This window comes from Salmo trutta, chromosome 18 (genome assembly GCF_901001165.1).
Source record: "Salmo trutta chromosome 18, fSalTru1.1, whole genome shotgun sequence".
NCBI classification, from domain to species: domain Eukaryota; kingdom Metazoa; phylum Chordata; class Actinopteri; order Salmoniformes; family Salmonidae; genus Salmo; species Salmo trutta.
The window spans coordinates 34,806,469-34,828,402 of NC_042974.1; the positions used below are offsets into that span (position 1 = coordinate 34,806,469).

At 40.7% G+C, this 21,934-nt stretch overlaps 1 protein-coding gene across 4 annotated transcripts in view; it reads left to right on the forward strand.

The window, feature by feature from the left end:
• The first annotated feature begins 1,404 nt into the window (after nt 1-1,404).
• Nucleotides 1,405-21,934, forward strand: part of LOC115153225 (VPS10 domain-containing receptor SorCS3) — a 116,970-nt gene continuing 96,440 nt past the window's right edge. For all 4 annotated transcript variants that reach the window (XR_003867663.1, XM_029698437.1, XM_029698438.1 and 1 more), the window contains exon 1: nt 1,405-2,427. Coding sequence is in view for 3 of the 4 variants with exons in the window: in XM_029698437.1 (XP_029554297.1) it covers nt 2,044-2,427 (384 nt within the window). In the remaining variant the exon portion in view is untranslated. The remainder of the gene's footprint in view (nt 2,428-21,934) is intronic.

Below are 21,934 nucleotides of genomic sequence, written 5' to 3' on the forward strand. Positions count from 1 at the left end.
CAGCCGAATTAAATTTCTCCTCAGGAGCGAATCGTGCACGCGCCTCATTCAAAGGTCCTCTGATCGGCCACTTGCCAAAGGCGATAATGTGTTTCAGCCTGAGGCTGCCTCGTAAACCTTCAGGTATTTCCCGGGTTCTGAGAGCCTATCGGAGCCCTGGGAATTGTCACGTTACAGCTAAGATCCTTACTTTTCAATAAACAGATGCAAGACGCACGACTCCTTGTCAGACAGGGTACTTCCTGCATGAAACCTTGTCAGGTTTTTGCCTGCCATAGGAGTTCTGTTATACTCACAGACACCATTCAAACAGTTCTAGAAAATTCAGAGTGTTTTCTATCCAAACCTGAACAATAATATGCATATTCTAGCTTCTGAGTTGGTGTAGGAGGCAGTTAAAAATGGGCACATATTTTTTCCAAAATTCTCAATACTGCCCCCTAGGCCAAACAGGTTAACATAGCAGGTTATGTGAATTAGATTAAGGTTAGGAAAAGGGTTAGGGCAGGGATCTACAACCCTGTTCCTGGAGAGCTACACTTCTGTAGGTTTTCATTCCAACCCTAGTTGTAACTCACCTGATTCAGCTTCTCAACCAGTTAATTATTAGAATCAGGTGCAGTAGATTAGGTTTGGAGCGAAACCCTACAGGACGGTCGCTCTCCAGGAACAGGGTTGGAGAGCCCTGGGTTAGGGTAAGCCAAAATGCTCTCATAACCTTTCATGACTGTATCCCATCTAGTCACAACCATTTTCTGTGACTCCACTCCACCTCTGTAAAAGAGACTGCCATGCTCTGGGCTGGTTTGAGCTGATTACAACTTTGTTATTCTTGAGTCGTTCCTATTGTTTTCATGGGATAGCTCAACCAAATTTACAAGATTTTCTACTTACCTTGGCAGTTCTCAATTTATGTTGCAGAGGTTTGGAATGATACTTTTGAAGGTACTTCCATGCTAGGATATATGCCCTGATGAGTGCCATTCATTAGAGGTCTGAGGAAGCTAACGCCATGCAGCCAGGGGCTTCTGAAATGAAAGAAAAGAGGTTGGTAGAAAATATGTACATTTTTATTTTGGGTGAATTCTTCCAAATGTAGGGCTTAATACACATACAGTATGTCAGAACAGTGGCTGCATAAACTAGCTTTAAATGTTTATTCCTCCAAATGTTCAAAACATATCCAAAATGTGCCTCTATTATTATGTGCATATCCACATGGCTTATTGTTTGTCTCTATTATAGCTGTACACACTCACCTGTTCTGCAGAAGAAGGAATTGCAGTTGCGAAGAATTACGTGTAGGCTACTGAGATTAATTATTTGTCGGATGAACCAATAACGCAGTGGAGGTAACTATTTCACATGGATTTGTCAAATAATGATACTATTTCAAATAGACAGATGTCGTTGCAAAATACATCAACACGTTTAGATATTGCATGCGTTTTTAACGTTATTCCTATTCTACACACCCCTCCACAAATTCCACAATCACTTTTTGTCGGGCACATTTGTCTGGTGCGCAGCGCCCGCCCAACTTGTTGTTCACTTTGACAAATTCCTGGACTTGAGCAGATCAGATAAAGCGACTCTGATCTTTGATTGTCGGACTAACGGTTTCACAGTGAGTATTTCAAAAATTTATAGAATATATTACCGACGTCGAAACGTATTTTATTTTTCAAATATTTGGCAACAGTGAGGTGAAAAACATGGTCGTTTCAGGTTCCGTTTGCTGTTGGGCTATTTTGACTTGTGTTTTAAGCTCTTTTTACAATATGTTGACAGCATACGCTGAAATAAATTGGCCAGCGAGTTCCACAACGACGAACGTTTGGTTTAACCGTATTGATACATTGCCTTTGGAGCTGCGCACAAACCTAAAATCCGTATGGGTCAAAATCCCAAAGTATATCGTCAAGGAATCTGCCTTTTCCAGAGCTTTTAAAATGGAACCAATTGATGGAAAAGCGGCGGTTCCAAAAGGTGGAGGGAGATTGCCAAAGGACTTGAAAAGAGTTATTGGGAAAGTGCCACCTGATGCTATGTCTTCTGGCAGAGATAAAACGGCGCCAAACCGTTCCAAGTATTTTACTGATGTCAGAAAAAAGTCTGACCGTTTTTTTTTACGCTAATGACGGTACACTTGCTTTAAGTAACCGTACAATGACAAAGCGAAGTACAGCCTACGGCGAATATTCGGACACAAGTCAAATTGGAGGTCCTGGTGACGCATTTTCAGCCGAGAAGCTTTTGGAGCCTTTTGGTGTTTATAGGCAGAGGACAGAATACAGACGAACTGGGGAGGACGCAAGAACTGGTCCGAGGCAAAGTGAGCCGCTTCTGGTCACCTCTACTTTCTCTCTATCCGGAGACTCTGCGCACAACCAGGCGATGGGGCACTGGGTTGGAGACAACAGCAGCGTGAGTTCAAATTGACGTTTATAATATACAAAAACACGTTTTTTTCAACATGTCTGTCACAGAATTGAGGTTACTTTGCTTTATGGCTATTTAATTATTAGTGCATAATTATAGGAGAGGGATTAGAATCAACAAATGTGAGCGCTCCTGTTCGAGTGGACTGCATGGTTAGGCTATTTGTAAGCGTTTTCTGTGAAATATTGGTATTTTCATTAAAATGCAATTAAGAAAATGTGTTGCAAGCATACAGTGAAATATTACTCCATCCATATTTTACTACTTCACAACTACAGCTCCGAATGTGCACTGTGCCTCATCCATACAATAGATACGAACTCTTTTTTTTGTCACAGACACTACTATTTTATCTGCACTCATTCCATTAAGGCCCATGAAAAAAATATTTTCAGAATGGATCAAATGATCACATTCTTAATCACAACAATCTGCACAGACAAAAACGAACAAAACAGAGCTCACACAGGCTGGAGGCTGCCCAGGGTATACTCTGAAGAGGAGCATTTTCACCTTTTTACAATTAAGTCTTCCTTTGTCAATGGCATTTGTCTCACTGTTTTAGGTCCAACTGCCATCATCAGTAAGGTATGGCAATAGTAGAAGTGGTGGTCTAATATGTAATAGGTTACTGCAGTATAGTTGTTGTGGTCATTGATACTGTGGTCCAAACTGATCAGGGGTCTGTTGGAAACAATTTGTTGCTGAATGTTTCGCTTTCTGTAAGTTCATGCTCCTACGAGATCCACTGATGCTGATAGAGAGTATGTGTAGCACAGGTAGTTCAGTGAAATACACCTTGCCTGAGTAACTTTGCCAGAGAGCTGAAGACTCATGTTAGCTCTCAAGGATATTACCTAGGCTTTAGCTCAGTGGGCTGACATGATCTTGAGGCGCAAAGACAACCCGGGTTGGATACCTGATCAATTACATTATACATCACTGTGGAAGGCTATAATGAAGATCATGTTACTGTGTGAATGTACCCCCCAAAATGGAAATAGTCTTATATGTGGGTTTGGCAACATAATACTTTGTGGTAATTGAATACATACACTTATTACTGTGTAATTATTCCTGTAAGTACAGTGCAACAAATATTGTATTTACACATTGTTAAACGGCACTTGCTCTGTGCTTAGGGTTAGAGGTTGGGTAAGGATTAGGACTAGGGTTACTGTTGTAAGTACAATGTAAGTACAGTGTAACAACTAGTAATTACAATAGTTGTTATGCTGTACTTATAGGAATATGTGTACTCACACAGTATTAAGGGAACTGTAAAGTGTTAGCCTACCATTCCTATAACTATATTTTACTCCTCCAAACTAAACTCGTATATACCTTTATTGTGAATGATTTGTGTGAAGGGACCATAATGCAACACATCACCATGGGTTCTCAGCACTTCCTCAGCACTCTGAGATTCATTTGGCTTCACAAAGTGCATTTTATGTGACTGTCCAGTGAAAATCTCACTTTTAGAAGTTTGTAATGTTCTCTTAACGCATACCCAAATAATGTTTTTTACTCATCCTATAATCGTATTTGTGGCCATAGCATAAATTGGAGAAAACCCCCCACCTCAAACAGACCGTTCGTCCATGTTTCTCAAACGTCAAATTTCGAAGTTGTTCCAAAATTCACATTTCGAAGTGTTAAGGTGAAGTTAACACAAGATTCTTAAGGTTTGGCATTAACTCTGAATTAACTCTGAATGGTTAAGGTAAGGGTAAAGGTTTGGGATAGGCTTTAAACAAAAATATTTAAAAAAAGACTTTCCATTGCTTGATTTCAACTTGTAACCTTTTAAATCAGAGGCAAATGCTTATGCCCATCTGCAATCCTGTCCACAACGCTTTAGCAAAACCGAAACCTACTTGAAGGTAACAGCACTCACTGTTGCCGCTAGTGGCCAGTTTCCACGTCATCTCCCAACGTCCTCAGACATGGATGGACGTCGAATACTGACTTGTATCACGGGTGACCTGGCTGATTTCCTCATAGAGATAGAGTATGATGTCATATTCCTGAGGAGAATGAACTGGCTAATCAGCGGTCTAGAGGAGGATGAGCTGGCCAATCAGCAGTCTACTTATGTTAATATTTTTAATGAGCACTATACGCCCACACCATTCTGTTGTTGGTGTCACGTCCTGACCAGTAAAAGGGGTTATTTGTTATTGTAGTTTGGTCAGGACGTGGCAGGGGGTATTTGTTTTATGTGGTTCGGGCTGGTTGTGTTAGTAGTTGGGTGTTTGATTTATTATTCCGGGTTTTTGGGCACTGCTCTATGTTAATGTATTTCTATGTTTAGTCTAGTTATTTTGTATCGCTATGTTTAGTTAATTGGGGGTTGGACTCTCAATTGGAGGCAGGTGTTTTCTAGTTGCCTCTGATTGAGGGTCCTATAAATAGGTATGTGTTTGTGTTAGTATTTTGTGGGAGATTGTTCTTGTTTAGCTATGTGTGCCTGACAAGACTGTCAAGTTCGTTTTGTGTTTTGTATACGTTTTTCCTTCTTCACATCATAAAAGAAGGTGAGTGTACATTTTCCCGCTGCGTCTTGGTCTCAACCCTACGACAACCGTGACAGTTGGGGTACACCCACACCCTTCCAACACAGAAAATATGATTTTTAACATACCTAATTACAAAATGTTAGAACAAAAATTATTTATTTCATATTGTATGTAATTATAGGTCATATTTAATATAAATCTGGGGCAAATGCTGCACTTGTTTTGTTGCCTTGATAATTGATTCAACCCCCTACTTACACATGCACACGCATGCATAAACAGACACACACAAGCACAAATGTGTACACACACACACACACACACACACACACACTATGCTGTGGACTTAATCAGAGAGCAGAAGCAGGCATGTGATGAATTACTCTAATAACTGTCACAGCATAATAATGTTGAGGGGTATAGCCTGATTGTGTTGTTATTATGTATCTATTTATTTTCATTTGGTAGGAGATATTCTATTATGTTACACTTGATTTCTTTCACTAAAATCTCTAAAGTTACTTTCATGTTTTAATCTGAGCGAGGTGGTGAAGCACTACTCAGCACATGCAGTGGTGTGACATTCATACATCCATTATTTCTCAGGTGCTTGGAATGCAGAGGACTTATCATTGAGTTAGGAATCCCCATACGCTATGGTGTTTTAGACATAGCAAGCATAGCTGTAAGGATTTGTGATAATGGAGTGCTGGCCTACAGCAAGCATTTAAAGTCTAATGCTGTTGCCAATCTTAATTGATGCCTGTTTAAAGATCATTAGAGTTGATTTTTGTGCCCAAGAAGGTTGGAATTGATTGTTGAAACCTCTCAAACTGGACATTCAAGGTTTATTTGCTCAATGTGGCTTTCACCAGATTTCTGTTTGGAGGAAATGGGGACTTCACAGAAAGCTTTTCCTCACTCACAAAGACATAAACAATCAATTCAATCCATATGTGATTAGGAAAGACCAAGGTCTTTCTATAGCTAAGCCATATCTTTTTGGTTTGTTGTTTGCTACTAAGTGTTTAGAAAAATAAACAAATGTATGTCCTCTCAGAATTACAATCAATTAGCTAACAAAATGAATGCAGTCAAAATGTCACTGCAGGTGTTTGATTAAAATGATTTCTTATGAATACAATAATACATTCATCCTTAATCACAATAATAAAACATGTATCACATATTGTTCTCTCATAAGTGTTTATCTTAGTGATTGCATAACTTGCTTTCACAGTCTGTCATTGATGTGTATCTGATTATTAGGGTATCATAAAATTCAAATCTCTGAAAAGTTAGAGGGGTACCTCAAAACAGCAACAGTAATCAGAGTGAGCATCACCAAATGTGTTTGGCTAATGAAAATACAGCATTTTCTAAATTAATTCTTTTCTGCTTCTTTTATTTTGCTATTCCAATCTGAAAAGGCAATTTACCAGTTTAACATCAAATCAAATTGAGATATTGGCACTGAATTGCCTGTGCTTGCCAGTGCAATGACATGGGTTGCAGTCTAGAGAGGACAACAGTGACACAGTCACAGTCTATCTTCTCCTGCTACCTGCCAGCTCTGTGTTGTTTGACAATCACTGCATCTCATAATCGATTATGATATGTGCTCTACATCATTCCTGTACTGTAGCCACATCTTTCTCAGTGGCACTGCAGATCCAACCACTGTGTTGTGTGTCAGGGCCCAATTAAATGAATGTGTTTATGTCAAAGACTAAACGAAAAAGAAAAAAGGATCAGTGGCAGCTAGTAGACCGGCGACGACGACCGCCGAGCACCACCCGAACAGGGAGAGGAGCCACCTTCGGTGGAAGTCGTGACACTTAAGGTGGCACACCCAGTTATTGAGTGCAAGGGGGCAATTACTTTTTCATGCAGGGGAATTGGGTGTTGAATATCTTTGCTAATTAAATAAATTCAATATTTGTAAACTTAGGTTCCCTTTATCTAATATCAGGTTTTGGTTGAAAATCTAACATACAGTTTCAACAAAATGCAAAAATAGAGAAAATCAGAAAGGGGGCAAAAACTTTTTAATTGCACTGTACATATGAGGTGGGTAAAACAGTATGTAAACATTATTAAAGGGACCAGTGTTCAATGACTACATAGATAGGGCAGCAGTCTCAAATGTGTAAGGTTGCAAGGTCTCTCGGTCCAGCTTTGATTCACATATACTTTCTCTGCCTTCTACATGGTAGCGGGGTGAACAGCTGTCCGTCCTGTCTCCATGTAGCTCTGTCTTAGCTGTCTCACAGTACGGACATTGCAATTTATTGCCCTGGCCACATCTGCAGCCCTCATGCCTCCTTGCAGCATGCCTAAGGCACGTTCATGCAGATGAGCAGGGACCCTGGGCATCTTTCTTTTGGTTTTTCAAAGTCAGTTGAAAGGCCTCTTTAGTGTCCTACGTTTTCATAACTGTGACCTTAATTGTAAGCTGTTAGTGTCTTAAAGACCGTTCCACATGTGCATGTTCATTAATTGTTTATGATTCATTGAAAGCATGGGAAACAGTGTTTAAACCCTTTACAAGGAAGATCTGTGAAGTTATTTTGGACTTTTACGAATTATCTTTGAAAGACAGTGTCCTGAAAAAGGGACATTTTATTTTTTTGGTGAGTTTATGTTGTGATTACCCTCTGTTATGATGCAGCAAAATGCTTTATGTCTCCTTCCTTTGATGCAAAGAAAGTTTGGCCTTGAAGGAAATGGAAAATCTGTTTTATTTTTTGACAGGTGATGTAAATATAACGTACATTTAGTTTTTTTATCTCCTGCATAATGATATGTTCCTTATAGACCTCCTCCACACTTTGTTCTCCTGTTTCTCTAATCAACTCTGCCATTTCCTCAAAGATTGAGATTCAATTATAGGGAGCTCTGACTGAGAATCGGACAAATAAAGAAAATCATTGTTGCCTCTATATGGATAGACTTAGAAACTGAACATTTAGAGCATCAGAATAGGATATACAGTTGAAATCGGAAGTTTACATACATATACGTTGGATTCATTACAACTCGTTTTTCAACCACTCCACAAATCAAAGATTGTACTTTTTGGAGAAATGTCCTCTGGTCTGATGAAACAAAAATAGAACTGCTTGGCCATAATGACCATCATTATGTTTGGAGGAAAAAGGGAGAGGCTTGCAAGCCGAAGAACACCATCCCAACCGTAATGCACGGGGGTGGTAGCATCATGTTGTGGGGGTGCTTTGCTGTAGGAGGGGCTGGTGCACTTCACAAAATAGATGGCATCATGAGGCAGGGAAATTATTTTTATATATTGTAGCAACATCTCAAGACATCAGTCAGGAAGTTAAAGCTTGGTCGCAAATGGGTCTTCCAAATGGACAATGACCCCAAGAATACTTTCAAAGTTGTGGCATAATGGCTTATGGACAACAAAGTCAATGTATTGGAGTGGCCATCACAAAGCCCTGACCTCAATCCTATAGAGAATTTGTGGGCAGAACTGGAAAAGCGTGTGCGAGCAAGGAGGCCTACAAACCTGACTGAGTTACACCAGCTCTGTCAGGAGGGATGGGCCAAAATTCACCCAACATATTGTGGGAGGCTTGTGGAAGTTAACCCGGAATGTTTGACCCACGTTAAATAATTTTGAGGCAATGCTACCAAATACTAATTGAGTGTATGTATACTTCTGACCCACTGGGAATGTGATGAAAGAAATAAAAGCTGAAATAAATAATTCTCTCTACTATTATTCTGACTTTTCACATTCTTAAAATAATTGGTGATCCTAACTGACCTAAGACAGGGAATTTTTACTAGGATTAAATGTCAGGAATTGTGAAAAACTGATTTTAAATGTATTTGGCTAAGGTGTATGGAAACTTCCGACTTTAACTATAAATATACAGTACCAGTCAAAAGTTTTTGACACACTTACTCATTCAAGGGTTTTTCTATATTTTTACTATTTTCTACATTGTAGAAAAGTAGTGAAGACATCAAAACTATGAAATAACACATATGGAATCATGTAATAACCAAAAAAGTGTTAAACAAATCAAAATATATTTTATATTTGATATTCTTCAAAGCAGCAACCCTTTGCCTTGATGACAGCTTTGCACACTTTTAGCATTCTTTCAACCAGCTTCATGAGGTAGTCATGAGGTACTGTAGTCACCTGCATTTCAATTAACAGGTGTGCCTGGTTAAAAGTTATTTTGTGGAATTTATTTCCTTCTAATTGCATTTGACCCAATCAGTTGTGTTGTGACAAGGTAGGGGTAGTATACAGAAGATATCCCTATTTGGTAGAAGACCAAGTCCATATTTTTGGAAGAACAGCTCAAATAAACAAAGAGAAATGACAGTCCATCATTACTTTAAGACATGAAGGTTTGTCAATCCAGAAAATTTGAAGAACTTGTGCAGTCGCAAAAAACATCAAGTGCTATGATGAAACTGGCTCTCATGAGGACCGCCACAGGAAAGGAAGACCCTGAGTAACCTCTGCTGCAGTTAAGTTCATTAGAGTTACCAGGCTCAGAAATTGCAACCCAAATAAATACTTTACAGTGTTCAAGTAACAGACACATCTCAACATCAACTGTTCAGAGGAGACTGCGTGAATCAGGCCTTCATGGTCAAATTGCTGCAAAGAAACCACTACTAAAGGACACAAATAATAAGAAGAGACTTGCTTGAGCCAAGAAACACGAGCAATCGATATTAGACTGGTGGAAACCTTTCCCTTTGTAATGTTGTGTGTGTAGCTGGCAGGGAAGTCAGGCACAGGAGAATCGAACTTGGTATAAATGGAATAGTTTAATAGACTTAACAAAACTCCAAAACCAAAGTTACATAATAAATAAAAGTGGGTACAAGAACCTGTCGCGCACCATTACATAATACACAAACATACAAAACAAACAATCTCTGACAAGGATATGATAGGAAACAGAAGGTTAAATACACAACATGTAATTGATAGGATTGGAACCAGGTGTGAAGTAAGACAAGACAAAACCAATGGAAAATGAAAAATGGATCAGTGATGGCTAGAAGATCGGTGACATCGACCGCCGATCACCGCCCGAACAAGGAGAGTGACCGACTTCGGCGGAAGTCGTGACACCTTTGGTCTGATGAGTCCAAATTTGAGATTTTTGGTTCCAATCGCCGTGTCTTTGTGAGACGCAGAGTAGGTGAATGGATGCTCTCCACATGTGTGGTTCCCACCATGAAGCATGGAGGAGGAGGTGTGATGGTGACAGCTAGAGCCAAAGATGTTTATTGCCCAAACAGGGGGCAGGAAAAAGTCAGATCAAAGGCAGGCAGAGGTCCGTAATCCAGGGCAGAGTCAATAAGGTACAGAACAGCAGGCAGGCTCGGGGTCAGGACAGGCAGAGGTTCGTAAACGGGTCAGAGTCAGGCAGGTACAGAACGGCAGGCAGTTATACCTGTGTTCTCTGTTTGTCTGTTGCCAGTTCATCTTGTCTTGTCAGCTTTAACCAGCGCGTTTTTCCCGTCTCCCTGCTTTCTCAAGTTCTGTTTCCTAGTTTCCCCGGTTCTGACCATTCTGCCTGCCCTGACCCCGAGCCTGCCTGCCGTTCTGTACCTGCCTGACTCTGACCCGTTTACGAACTTCTGCCTAGGGATAATGAGGAAGATGGGTGACACCTGGAGGGGGTGGAGACAAGCACAAAGACAGGTGAAACAGATCAGGGTGTGACAACAAGGGGAGATGTCATGACACTATTTGTTAAGTATCTTTCTCATGGAGAATGTATTCACAATTGTTTAGTTAGATACTATTTTATGTTAGCTCTGCCTATCTGTAAAATACAATACCTTCAGAAAGTAAACCTTGACTTATTCCACATTTTCTTGTGTTTCAGCCTGAATTCAAAAATGATTAAATAGATTTTTATCTCACCCATCTATACCCCATAATGACCTCATGACAAAGTGAAAACATGTTAGAATTATTTTCTAATTTAATTAATTGAAAATATCAGTAAAATATCAGTATTCACACCCCTGAGTCAATAGGGGTGTGAGTCTTTCTGGGTATGTCTCTAACATGCTGATCACACCGACGCGAGCAATGCAAAATAAATGTACACATACATGTTATTCAATCATTGCACCCACACTGCTCGCAACACGTCTGCGTAGCCAGGCGCTAAAATGGTTCGATTTGTGATGCTTGATGCGCTGCAAGTCCTGCCTCTCCCATCTCTTCATTGGTTTTTAGGAGCATATACCCACATGCCATCTTCTCATTGGTTTTTAGGAGCATACAGTGCCTTGCAAAAATATTCACCCCCTTGGCATTTTTCCTATTTTGTTGCATTACAACCTGTAATTTAAATAGATTTTTATTTGGATTTCATGGAATGGACATATACAAAATAGGCCAAATTGGTGAAGTGTGTCACGCCCTGACCTAACAGAGACGGTTTATTTCTCTATTTTGTTAGGTCAGGGTGTGGGATGGGCATTCTATGTTTTGTATTTCTTTGTTTTGGACCGAGTATGGTTCCTAATCAGAGGCAGCTGTCTTATCATTGTCTCTGATTAGGAATCAATACTTAGGCAGCCGTTTCCCACCTGTGTTTGTGAGTAGTTGTTTTCTGTTTAGTTTTTCTGTACCCGACAGAACTGTTGGCTTGTTTTTGTTTTGTTATTTTGTTCAAGTGTTTCATAGTGAAATAAAATCATGAACACTCACCACGCTGCGCTTTGGTCCCCTCTCTACGACAGCCATTACAGAACTACCAACCACAACTGGATCAAGCAGCATGCCCGGGAGGAGATGGATTCCTGGTCTCTGGAGGAGTTGCGAGAGAGGATAGACTGGACTTGGGGGCAAGTATTGGAGAGATACAGAAGCCTGCCGGGGAAGCAGGAGAGGCAGCCCCCAAAAGGTTTTTTTGGGGGGGCACACGGGTAGATTGGCGGAGTCAGGGTTGAGACCGGAGCCAACTCCCCGTGCTTATCGTGGTGAGCATGTGCCTGCTCCTCGCACTCTCCCTACAGTGCGCCTCCACAGCCCAGTACGTCCTGTGCCTGCTCCACGTACCAGGCTGTCAGTATGTCTCCTCAGTCTGGTGAGACCCGTTCCGGCTCCACGTACGAAGCCTCCGGTGATGATCCAGTGATGATCCATGGCACGAAGCCTCCGGTGATGATCCATGGCACGAAGCCTCCAGTGATGATCCATGGCACGAAGCCTCCAGTGATGATCCATGGCACAAAGCCTCCAGTGATGATCCATGGCACGAAGCCTCCAGTGATGATCCATGGCACGAAGCCTCCAGTGATGATCCATGGCACGAAGCCTCCAGTGATGATCCATGGCACGAAGCCTCCAGTGATGATCCATGGCACGAAGCCTCCAGTGATGATCCATGGCACGAAGCCTCCAGTGATGATCCATGGCACAAAGCCTCCAGTGATGATCCATGGCACGGAGCCTCCAGTGATGATCCATTGCCCGGAGCCTGTAGGGATGATCCATGGCACGAAGACTCCAGTGATAATCCATGGCCCGGAGCTTCAAGTGATAATGCATGGCAAGAAGCCTGTAGGGATAATCCATGGCACGAAGCCTCCAGTGATAATCCATGGCCCGGAGCCTGTAGGAATAATCCATGGCGAGAAGCCTGTAGGGATTATCCATGGCCCGGAGCCTCCAGTGATGATCCATGGCACGGAGCCTCCAAAAAAATTTAAACAATATTACTTTTTTTTTAAAGTGGTGTTTGCAAGTCACATAATTAGTTAAATAAAGTCCACTTGTGTGGAATCTAAGTGTCACATGATCTGTTACATGATCTCAGTATATATACACCTGTTCTGAACGACCCCAGAGTCTGCAACACCACTAAGCAAGGGGCACCACCAAGCAAGCGGCACCATGAAGACCAAGGAGCTCTCCAAACTTCATTTTTATGCTGATGATACTGTTATTTACTGTTGTGCTTCATCTCTTACAAAAGCTTTCCAGAACTTGCAAACTGCTTTTAATACTGTTCAACATACCTTGTCTCAATTGAAGCTTATCCTCAATACTGACAAAACTAAACTACTGGTGTTTTCTAAAGCAAGAAATAGACCTCTGAACCTTTCACCTATTACTACCTGTCAGGGCAAGGAGATTGAGGTTGTAACCTCATATAAATATCTTGGAATTTTGATTGATGATGGCCTCTCTTTTAAAATGCATATTCAACAACTTACAAAAAAATTGAAGCTGAAATTAGCATTTTATTTTAGGAATAAGGCTTGTTTTTCTTTTGAAGCCAGAAGGAGGCTAGTATCAGCTACATTTATGCCTTTACTAGACTATGGGGATATTTTATATATGAATGCTTCCGCTCAGTGTTTCAGATCAATTGACACCCTTTACCATGGCACTTTGAGATTTATTTTAAATTGCGAAACCCTTACGCACCACTGCACTTTATATACCAGGGTTGGCTGGCCTTCTCTAGTCACTCGTAGGCTCAGTCACTGGTATACTTTTATTTACAAAGCCATTTTGGGTTTACTACCTTTTTATTTGGGCATTTTTATTGTTCAGAAATGTGGTGGGTACTCTTTTTTGCTAACTGTTCCAAATGTCCGAACTGAATTTGGTAAAAGGGCTTTTATGTACTCTGCGCCATCGTCTTGGAATGCCTTACAAAATACTTTTAAACTGGAAGAACTTGTCCCGATTGGTATTTTTAAATCACTGATGAATGATCTTGAGACTGATTCCCTGACATGACAATGTTTTTAATTTGCTGTTTTTGATTTTGTTATATTCTCTGTTAATTCTATGGTTTTTACTAGATTACTTGTAGTTTTTTATGTTGTTTGTCTGTAATTTTTGTAATGACTTGGCGCTGCCTATCTTGGCCAGGACGCTCTTGAAAAAGAGATTTTAAATCTCAATGAGCCCTTCCTGGTTAAATAAAGGTTAAATAAATAAAAAAACAGGTCAGGGACAAAGTTGTGGAGAAGTACAGATCAGGGTTGGGTTATAAAAAAATATTAGAAACTTTGAACATCCCATGGAGCACCATTAAATCCATTATTAAAAAATTGAAAGAATATGGCACCACAACAAACCTGCCAAGAGAGGGCCACCCACCAAAACCCATGGACCAGGCAAGGAGGGTATTAATCAGAGGCAACAAAGAAACCAAAGATAAGCCTGAAGGAGCTGCAAAGCTCCACAGCGAAGATTGGACTAAAATTGAGCTTTTTGGCCGACAAGGAAAACGCTATGTCTGGTCAAACCCAACACCTCTCATCTCCCCGAGAACACCATCCCCACAGTGAAGCATGGTGGTGGCAGCATCATGCTGTGGGGATGTTTTTCATCAGCAGGGACTGGGAAACTGGTCAGAATTGAAGGAATGATGGATGGCGCTAAATACAGGGAAATTCTTGAGGGAAACCTGTTTCAGTCTTCAAGAGATTTGAGACTGGGACAGAGGTTCACCTTCCAGCAGGACAATGGCCCTAAGCATACTGCTAAAGCAACACTCGAGTGGTTTAAGGGGAAACATTTAAATGTCTTTGAATGGCCTAGTCAAAAACCAGACCTCAATCCAATTGAGAATCTGTGGTATAACTGAAAGATTGCTGTACACCAGCGGAACACATCCAACTTGAAGGAGCTGGAGCAGTTTTTCCTTGAAGAATGGGAAAAAAATCCCAGTGGGTAGATGTGCCAAGCTTATAGAGACATACCCCAAGAGACTTGCAGCTGTAATTGCTGCAAAAGGTGGCTCTACAAAGTATTGACTTTGTGGGGTGAATAGTTATGCAAGCTCAAGTTTTCATTTTTTTTGTCTTATTTCTTGTTTGTTTCAGCCCCCAATTTTTTTTGCATCTTCAAAGTGGTAAGCATGTTGTGTAAATCAAATGATACAAACCCACCCAAAATCTATTTTCATTTCAGATTGTAAGGCAACAAAATAGGAAAAATGCCAAGGGGGGTGAATTCTTTCGCAAGCCACTGTATACCTACGTGGGTGATTGAAAGATGTACTGAGGTCCACACTCCAGTCCAGTTGGTAGTGGTAATGCACCTTAAAGTTGGTTGCCTATTGGCATATAAAGTCCAAAGAATGATAAGAAGCCTGCAGGAAGAGACATTACTAGAAAAAAACTTTTTCCCATTTAATTGAGTAGATGACATTGTGCATTTAATTTAAAATAACATCCCAATGTTTATATCCAAGGACAAATTAGCTAGCAACAGCAGGCTAGCTAGCAAAATTGCCATGAATGTTTAATGCTTTTCGACCTGTCCCCAAATTAATATAGTTGGTTCAGAGTTTGTTTTGATCTTTCAACCTGCATGTCCTGATCGCATCTGGTGTGTGTGGACAAAATCAACATGCATGCGATGGCACATGCGGACGTATGTGTGCGAGCCATCTGGTCAGCATGTAAGAAATTTCCACACTTGGATTGTTCAACATTTGCCCATTATTCTTTCTAAAATTCTTCAAGCTCTGTCAGATTGGCTGTTGATCTCTAGCTAGCTAGCTTTACATACTGTATAGCTAGCTAAGTGATTTCAATATCACCAGCTAGCTAACTTCATATTAGCTAGTTATCTTTATGTATTTATCGTTGTAACTCTAAATGTGTTTGAAGCTAGCTAGCTAACAGCCATGGAAGAGGGTGAAAGTAATAGCTAGCAGTTCAAGCAGAGAAGGGACAGTAGGTTACTCTGAATTGGGCAGGGACCTTTGTGGGTGGACATTATGAAAAGATTCTCCTGTTCCAGTCCCTAGTGAGATACTGAGGACAGTGAGATATAGCAACATAATATTCAGTGCCGTCTAATTTGAGTATAATGCAGCCTATTTCTTTGTGATGCTCTCTGTCCTCAGATACAGAGAGTTGTGAAACCCTGTCTGCAGATGAAGAATTCCCAATGAATGTCCTAAGAGAATAAGGGTACATCCTTGTATACCATGGGTTATATGTGTACCTAGGTTAGCAAATTCTGTAAACAAAAATACTGTCACGTCCTGACCAGTAAAAGAGGTTGTTTGTTATTGGAGTTTGGTCAGGGCGTGGCAGGGGGTGTTTGTTTAGAGTGTTTCGGGGTTTGTTGGGCAATGTTCTTTGTTAGTCTATTTCTATGTTAGTTCTAGTATGTCTATTTCTATGTGGTGTTTATTGGGTTGACCTTCAATTGGAAGCAGCTGCTCCTCGTTGCTTCTAATTGAAGGTCCTATTTAAGAGGGGTGTTTTTTCTATGGGATTGGTGGGTAGTTGTTTCCTGTTTTGTGTTCGTGCACCTGACGGGACTGTTTAGTGTCGTTTGTTGTTTTTGTAATAGTGTTTCTTTAGTTTTCCTTCTTTAATGGTGACAATTCAAGGCACACTTGATCTGCATGGCTACCTCAGCATTCTGCAGCTATATGACAGTCCCACTAAGCGCAAGCCAGATGGGATATCATTTGTTTTTCAGCTGGACAATGACCCAACACACCTCCAGGCTGTGTAATGCTTAATTGTCCAAGAAGGAGTGCTGCATGAGATGACCTGGCTTCCACAAGCACCCAACCTCAACCAAATTGAGATGGTTTGGGATGAGTTGGACTGCAGAGTGAAAGAAAAGCAGCCAACCTGTGCTGAGCATGTGTGGGAACTACTTAAAGACTGTTGGAAAAGCATTCCAGGTTAAGCTGGTTGAGAGAATGCTTATCGTGTGCAAAGCTGTCATCAAGGCAAAGGGTGGCTACTTTGAAGAATCTAAAATCTAAAATTTATTTTGATTTGTTTAACACTTTTTTGGTTACTAAGTGATTCCATATGTGTAATTTCATAGTTTTGATGTCTTCACTATTATTGTACAATGTAGAAAATAGTAAAAATAAAGAAAAACCCTTGAATGAGTAGGTGTGTCCAAACTTTTGACTGGTACTGTATATAAATATGTATGTAGATGTCACAGATTCCCCTGGTACTGCTGCTCATTCCGTGCACCAGTTCCGGAGGTCTACATCACCAGCCTCTAGGCGTCACTGAACTGTCTCATTACGCACACCTGATTCCAATTCCCCTGATTAGTAATTGTATATATTTGACCTCTGTTCACCATTGTCTTGTCGGTTATTGTTCCCATGTCCGTTGGTCTGTGAGTACCTGTGCTTTATTATTTTGGCTTTCGTGCTACGTGTGTTGTGCACTTGTTATTATTGGTCTCATCCTGTGTATTTGTGCATTTGCATTCGACAATATCATGCAACTTCGCACAGCCATTGAAGAGGACTCGGAAAACATTCCACAGGCCGCAATCAACAGCCTGATCAACTCTATGCAAAGGAGATGTGTCGCCCTGCGTTAGGCATTAGGCGCTGCGTTAGGCAAATGGTGGTTGCACCAGATACTGACTGGTTTTCTGATCCAGTCCCCTACTTTTATTTTAAGGTATTTGTGACCAACAGATGCTTATCTGTATTCCCAGTCATGTGAAATCCATAAATTAGGCCCTAATGAATTTACAGTGCATTTAGACCCCTTGACTTTTTCCACATTTTGTTACGTTACAGCCTTATTCTAAAATGGATTAAATCGTTTTTCCCCCCTCCCCATGATGACAAAGTAAAATCAGTTGTTTTTTTGTTGCAAATTTAGATAAAAAAACAAACTGAAGTATCATATTTACGTAAGTATTCAGACCTTTTACTTTGTTGAAGCACCTTTGGGAGTGATTACAGCCTTGCGTCTTCTTGGTATGATGCTACAAGCTTGGCACACCTGTATTTGGGGAGTTTCTCCCATTTTTCTCCGCAGATCCCCTCAAGCTCTGTTAGGTTGGATGGGGAGTGTAGCTGCAGAGTTATTTTCAGGTCTCTCCAGAGATGTTCGATTGGGTTCAAGTCCGTGCTCTGGCTGGGCCACTGAAGGACATTCAGAGAATTGTCCTGAAGCCACTCCTGCGTTGTCTTGGCTGTGTGCTTAGTGTCGTTGTTCTGTTGGAAGGTGAACCTTCACCCCAGTCTGATGTCCCGAGCTCTCTGGAGCAGGTTTTCATCAAAGTTCTCTCTGTTCATTGCTATGTTCATCTTTCCCTCGATCCTGACTAGTCTCCCAGTCCCTGCAGATGAAAAACATCCCAACAGCATGATGCTGCCACCACCATGCTTCACTGTTGGGATGGTGCCAGGTTTCCTCCAAACGTGTCGCTTGGCATTGAAGCCAATCTTGGTTTCATCAGACCAGAAAATCTTGTTTCTCATGGTCTGAGTCCTTTAGGCGTCTTTTGGCAAACTCCAAGCGGGCTGTCATGTGCCTTTTACTGAAGATTGGCTTCTGTCTGGCCACTATAGCATAAAGGCCTGATTGGTGGAGTGCTGCAGAGATGGTTGTCCTTCTGGAAGGTTCTCCCATCTCTACAGAGGAACTCCGGAGCTTTGTCAGAGTCACCTACCTGACCAAAGCCCTTCTCCACCGATTGCTCAGTTGGGCCGCGTGGCCAGGTCTAGGAAGCGTCTTGGTGGTTCCAAATTTCTTCCATTTAAGAATGATGGAGGCCACTGTGTTTTTGGGGACCTTCAATGCTGCATGTATTTTTTGGTAGCCTTCCCCGGATCTGTGGTTCGACACTATCTTATCTCGAAGCTCTATGGACAATTCCTTTGACCTCATGGCTTGGGTTTCTCTCTGACATGCACTGTCAACTTTGGGACCTTATATAGGCTGATGTGTGCCTTTTCAAATCATGTTCAATCAATTTAATTTACGACAGTTCGACTCCAATCAATTTGTAGAAACATCTCAAGGATGATCAATGGAAACAGGATGTACCTGAACTCAATTTCAAGTCTCATAGCAAAGGGTCTGAATACTTATGTAAATAAGGTATTTCTGTTTTTAATTATTAATACATTTGCTAACATTTCTAAAAACCTGTTTTCACTTATTCATTAATTGATGAGGAAAACATTTTATTTAATACATTTTAGAATAAGGCTGTAATATTACCATGTGTGGAAAAAGGGAAGGGTTCTGAATATTTTCAGAAAGCACTGTATTTCAATTGACTGATATCCTTATATGAACTGTAACTCTTTGAAATTGTTGCATGTTGCGTTTATTTTTATTCAGTGTAAATAGGCTACCAGCTAAATGCTTGATATGCGTAGCTATAGATAGGCTAGTTGACAATGTAGGATTGTCTGCATAATGAAACAATAACCTAGTCAGCTATTGTTTTGACGGTGGACTGATTGGTTTGATACAGCACAAACTTTCTATCCTACCTGCGAGAACGCGATTGCGGCTAAGGTAGGCGATCGGCATATGCCTACAGGACGGTTGTGTATACTGTATATAAAAACATTTATTGGTTACTGATTAGTTTGCTGTTGCATGAAACATTTATTTTACAATCTGCAATGTTTGAATTTCCTACTTTAATTACTAAACAAGTGAATACGTTATTGCTGCCAGCCAGCATTCTAAATAGCAGCATTGTGACACCATAGGCCTATAGCTTTGTGAAACATAAATGTTAGGCTTAACATGAGAAAATAACGACCAAATAAATATGTATCCATTTAAGCAAAGCTATAGGCTAATACAAGGGCTAGCACCACATAATCTGATAGTCTATTGATAGGAAGCTGCGTAGATGTTGCTATTTCAGAACCATGGACAGCGATCAGTAGTCCATACTTCGTGAGTGGCTGTCACATTAGATTTTTTTGGGGGGGGGGGGAGGGGGGGCAGGCAAACTCCGACTTTGTGGGGCCCCAGAGAAACTGCTCTACGCCAGTGTGGGTGTTCCTTAAAATTGTATTTAAATCCTGTCTTGGGCCCCTTAGGTTACTCTGAAAAGCACCAGTCCAACATAAAAGTGTCTGCAGTCTTCTATCCAGAGAAGGTTTGTATTTCAGTGTTCCACACTTCTCATACAAACTGGAGGTGATTCTGTCAAGATGAATGATCATATCGAACACCTATCTACACCATTAGAATGAAGTAATATTTGAGGGATGTAGTCTTACAGTATGTTCCAGTGGAAGATTGGAGTGATGTTGTTAGAAAGCATGACAAGTCTTATTCAACCCTAATGTTTCTAGTTTGAATTAAATAGCATTGGCCAAGTGGTCCTTCCTACCTCTGTTAAATTAAATAACCACTGGTGCAATCCATGTTTGACTGCTGCTTGGCCAACTCTGGCTACATGAGTTATTCTTGACTAAACCTCATCCCCAAGCAACAAGAACACTTTCAATTTCAGTTTTCAAACCTCGGCTGGAAACCTAGTGAACGGTAGCATGGAGAAGTGATTTTGTCAGAAGTGCGTGAGAGAGAAAAAAAGAGATGTCCAGCTGGTGTCACAATGTATATCAAAATGAAATTGTCTTGAACACCTCTGTTGCCTTGGAGTCTGTCCATTCAAGCATCTCCAAAGAATCAAAATGTCTGCATTGGCGAACAGTGCTTGTAATATAACTTTAATGTTTCTATCTGCTCGTTGTGCCGTGGTGTTTCACAAAAGATACAGGATTGGAATTCAATCAGGAACAAAATCAGGCACTCAGAGTCAATTCTAACAAAAACACAAGAATAAAATGTTAAGATAAGGGATGACTGATCTCCACAGAGAGTGGGAGCCATTCTGAAAATGATTGGTTGACTTTCCTCAGGCAAGGCTCTCCCCACATCAATAAAACATAAACAGGAATAAATGCACTGCTTTTGGCCTTCCAGGGTCCTTAATTTCATGTACGCAAGTGAGTGATCATATGTATTAAATTGTATTTACCTAGAAGGCTCAAAATAATTTTTGCTGCCATTCTTGTTTGTTTTGGGTATTTACATAAGTGCAATACTGCATCATAGAAATGATTGAATTTGCAATGTGCTTTCTGCAACATCAATAGCCAAGCATTACATATACAGTATGTTAGAGGTGCATTGCTGCTCGGTCCCCGGTCGCTGCAGTATTTGCATGTATTGTAGTTGTTCTCTATTGACATGAGCTGCAGTTGCTCTGGCTAACAATAATGAGAGAGATGTATGAATATTTTGTTTCCAATTATGTACCCGTGATGAATCCACTTAGGACAATTTTTCCTCTTAGTCATCTGCCTGGGCAGCCTGCTGGCCCTGCGGTGGATTGCCGTTGACCTAATTCAATGGGTCAGTGTTAGTTAACAGTCATGAAGCCAATGGGGAGAAACAAAAGATGTGGGCGATGCTCTCACAATTTAGACAACATTGTCTTCGTTGTCTATGCTTAGCCTAAACCCAAATCTTAGCCTGACACTTGTGTTAGGGTCAATTACAGTCAAATCAACAGATCATCTATGGAATTGTCAGATTTGTTCTTTATAAGTCTAATGAAGGGTGAAATCATGAAATTAATGAAAATTATGTTACAATGCCTCTGGCATCACTTAAGTTGTGAAAATGAAGGACAACCAATGCCTTTTGGTGTGATATGATATGGCTTCATTATAAAGCATTCCCTACAGGAAAGAGGTTTTATTACAGACAGATGTTATTTACCATACTAAGTATCAGGCTCCTTTGCCTCTGACCCATAACCAGCAACACATGAAGAAACGAATACTAGCCTACACTGTTTGGTGGGACTTTTTTCCTCCTCATTTTTTCAAAGAGGCAATTAGTTCGAACATCAGAGCCATTTAACTAAATCTGTATTCCAAATTACTTCTGACTCTGGTGTTGGTCCTTGCAGACATGGCACATTTAGTGATCTTTCTCTTTGATTGATTGGTTAATTAACCTGGAATGGAGATAGTCCAAGCCGAGAAGAGCTGTTGTTTGATGGGTATTTTGGGTTTTGCCATTGTTCTCTAAATCTTGTGTGGCTTTTTTATTTTAATGACTCGTTCTATGGGTCCCACAAGGTTAATGTGTTTAAACTGACTGTAATTTAGCTTTCTTTCAGTGTCCATTTTTAATTTATGATGTAA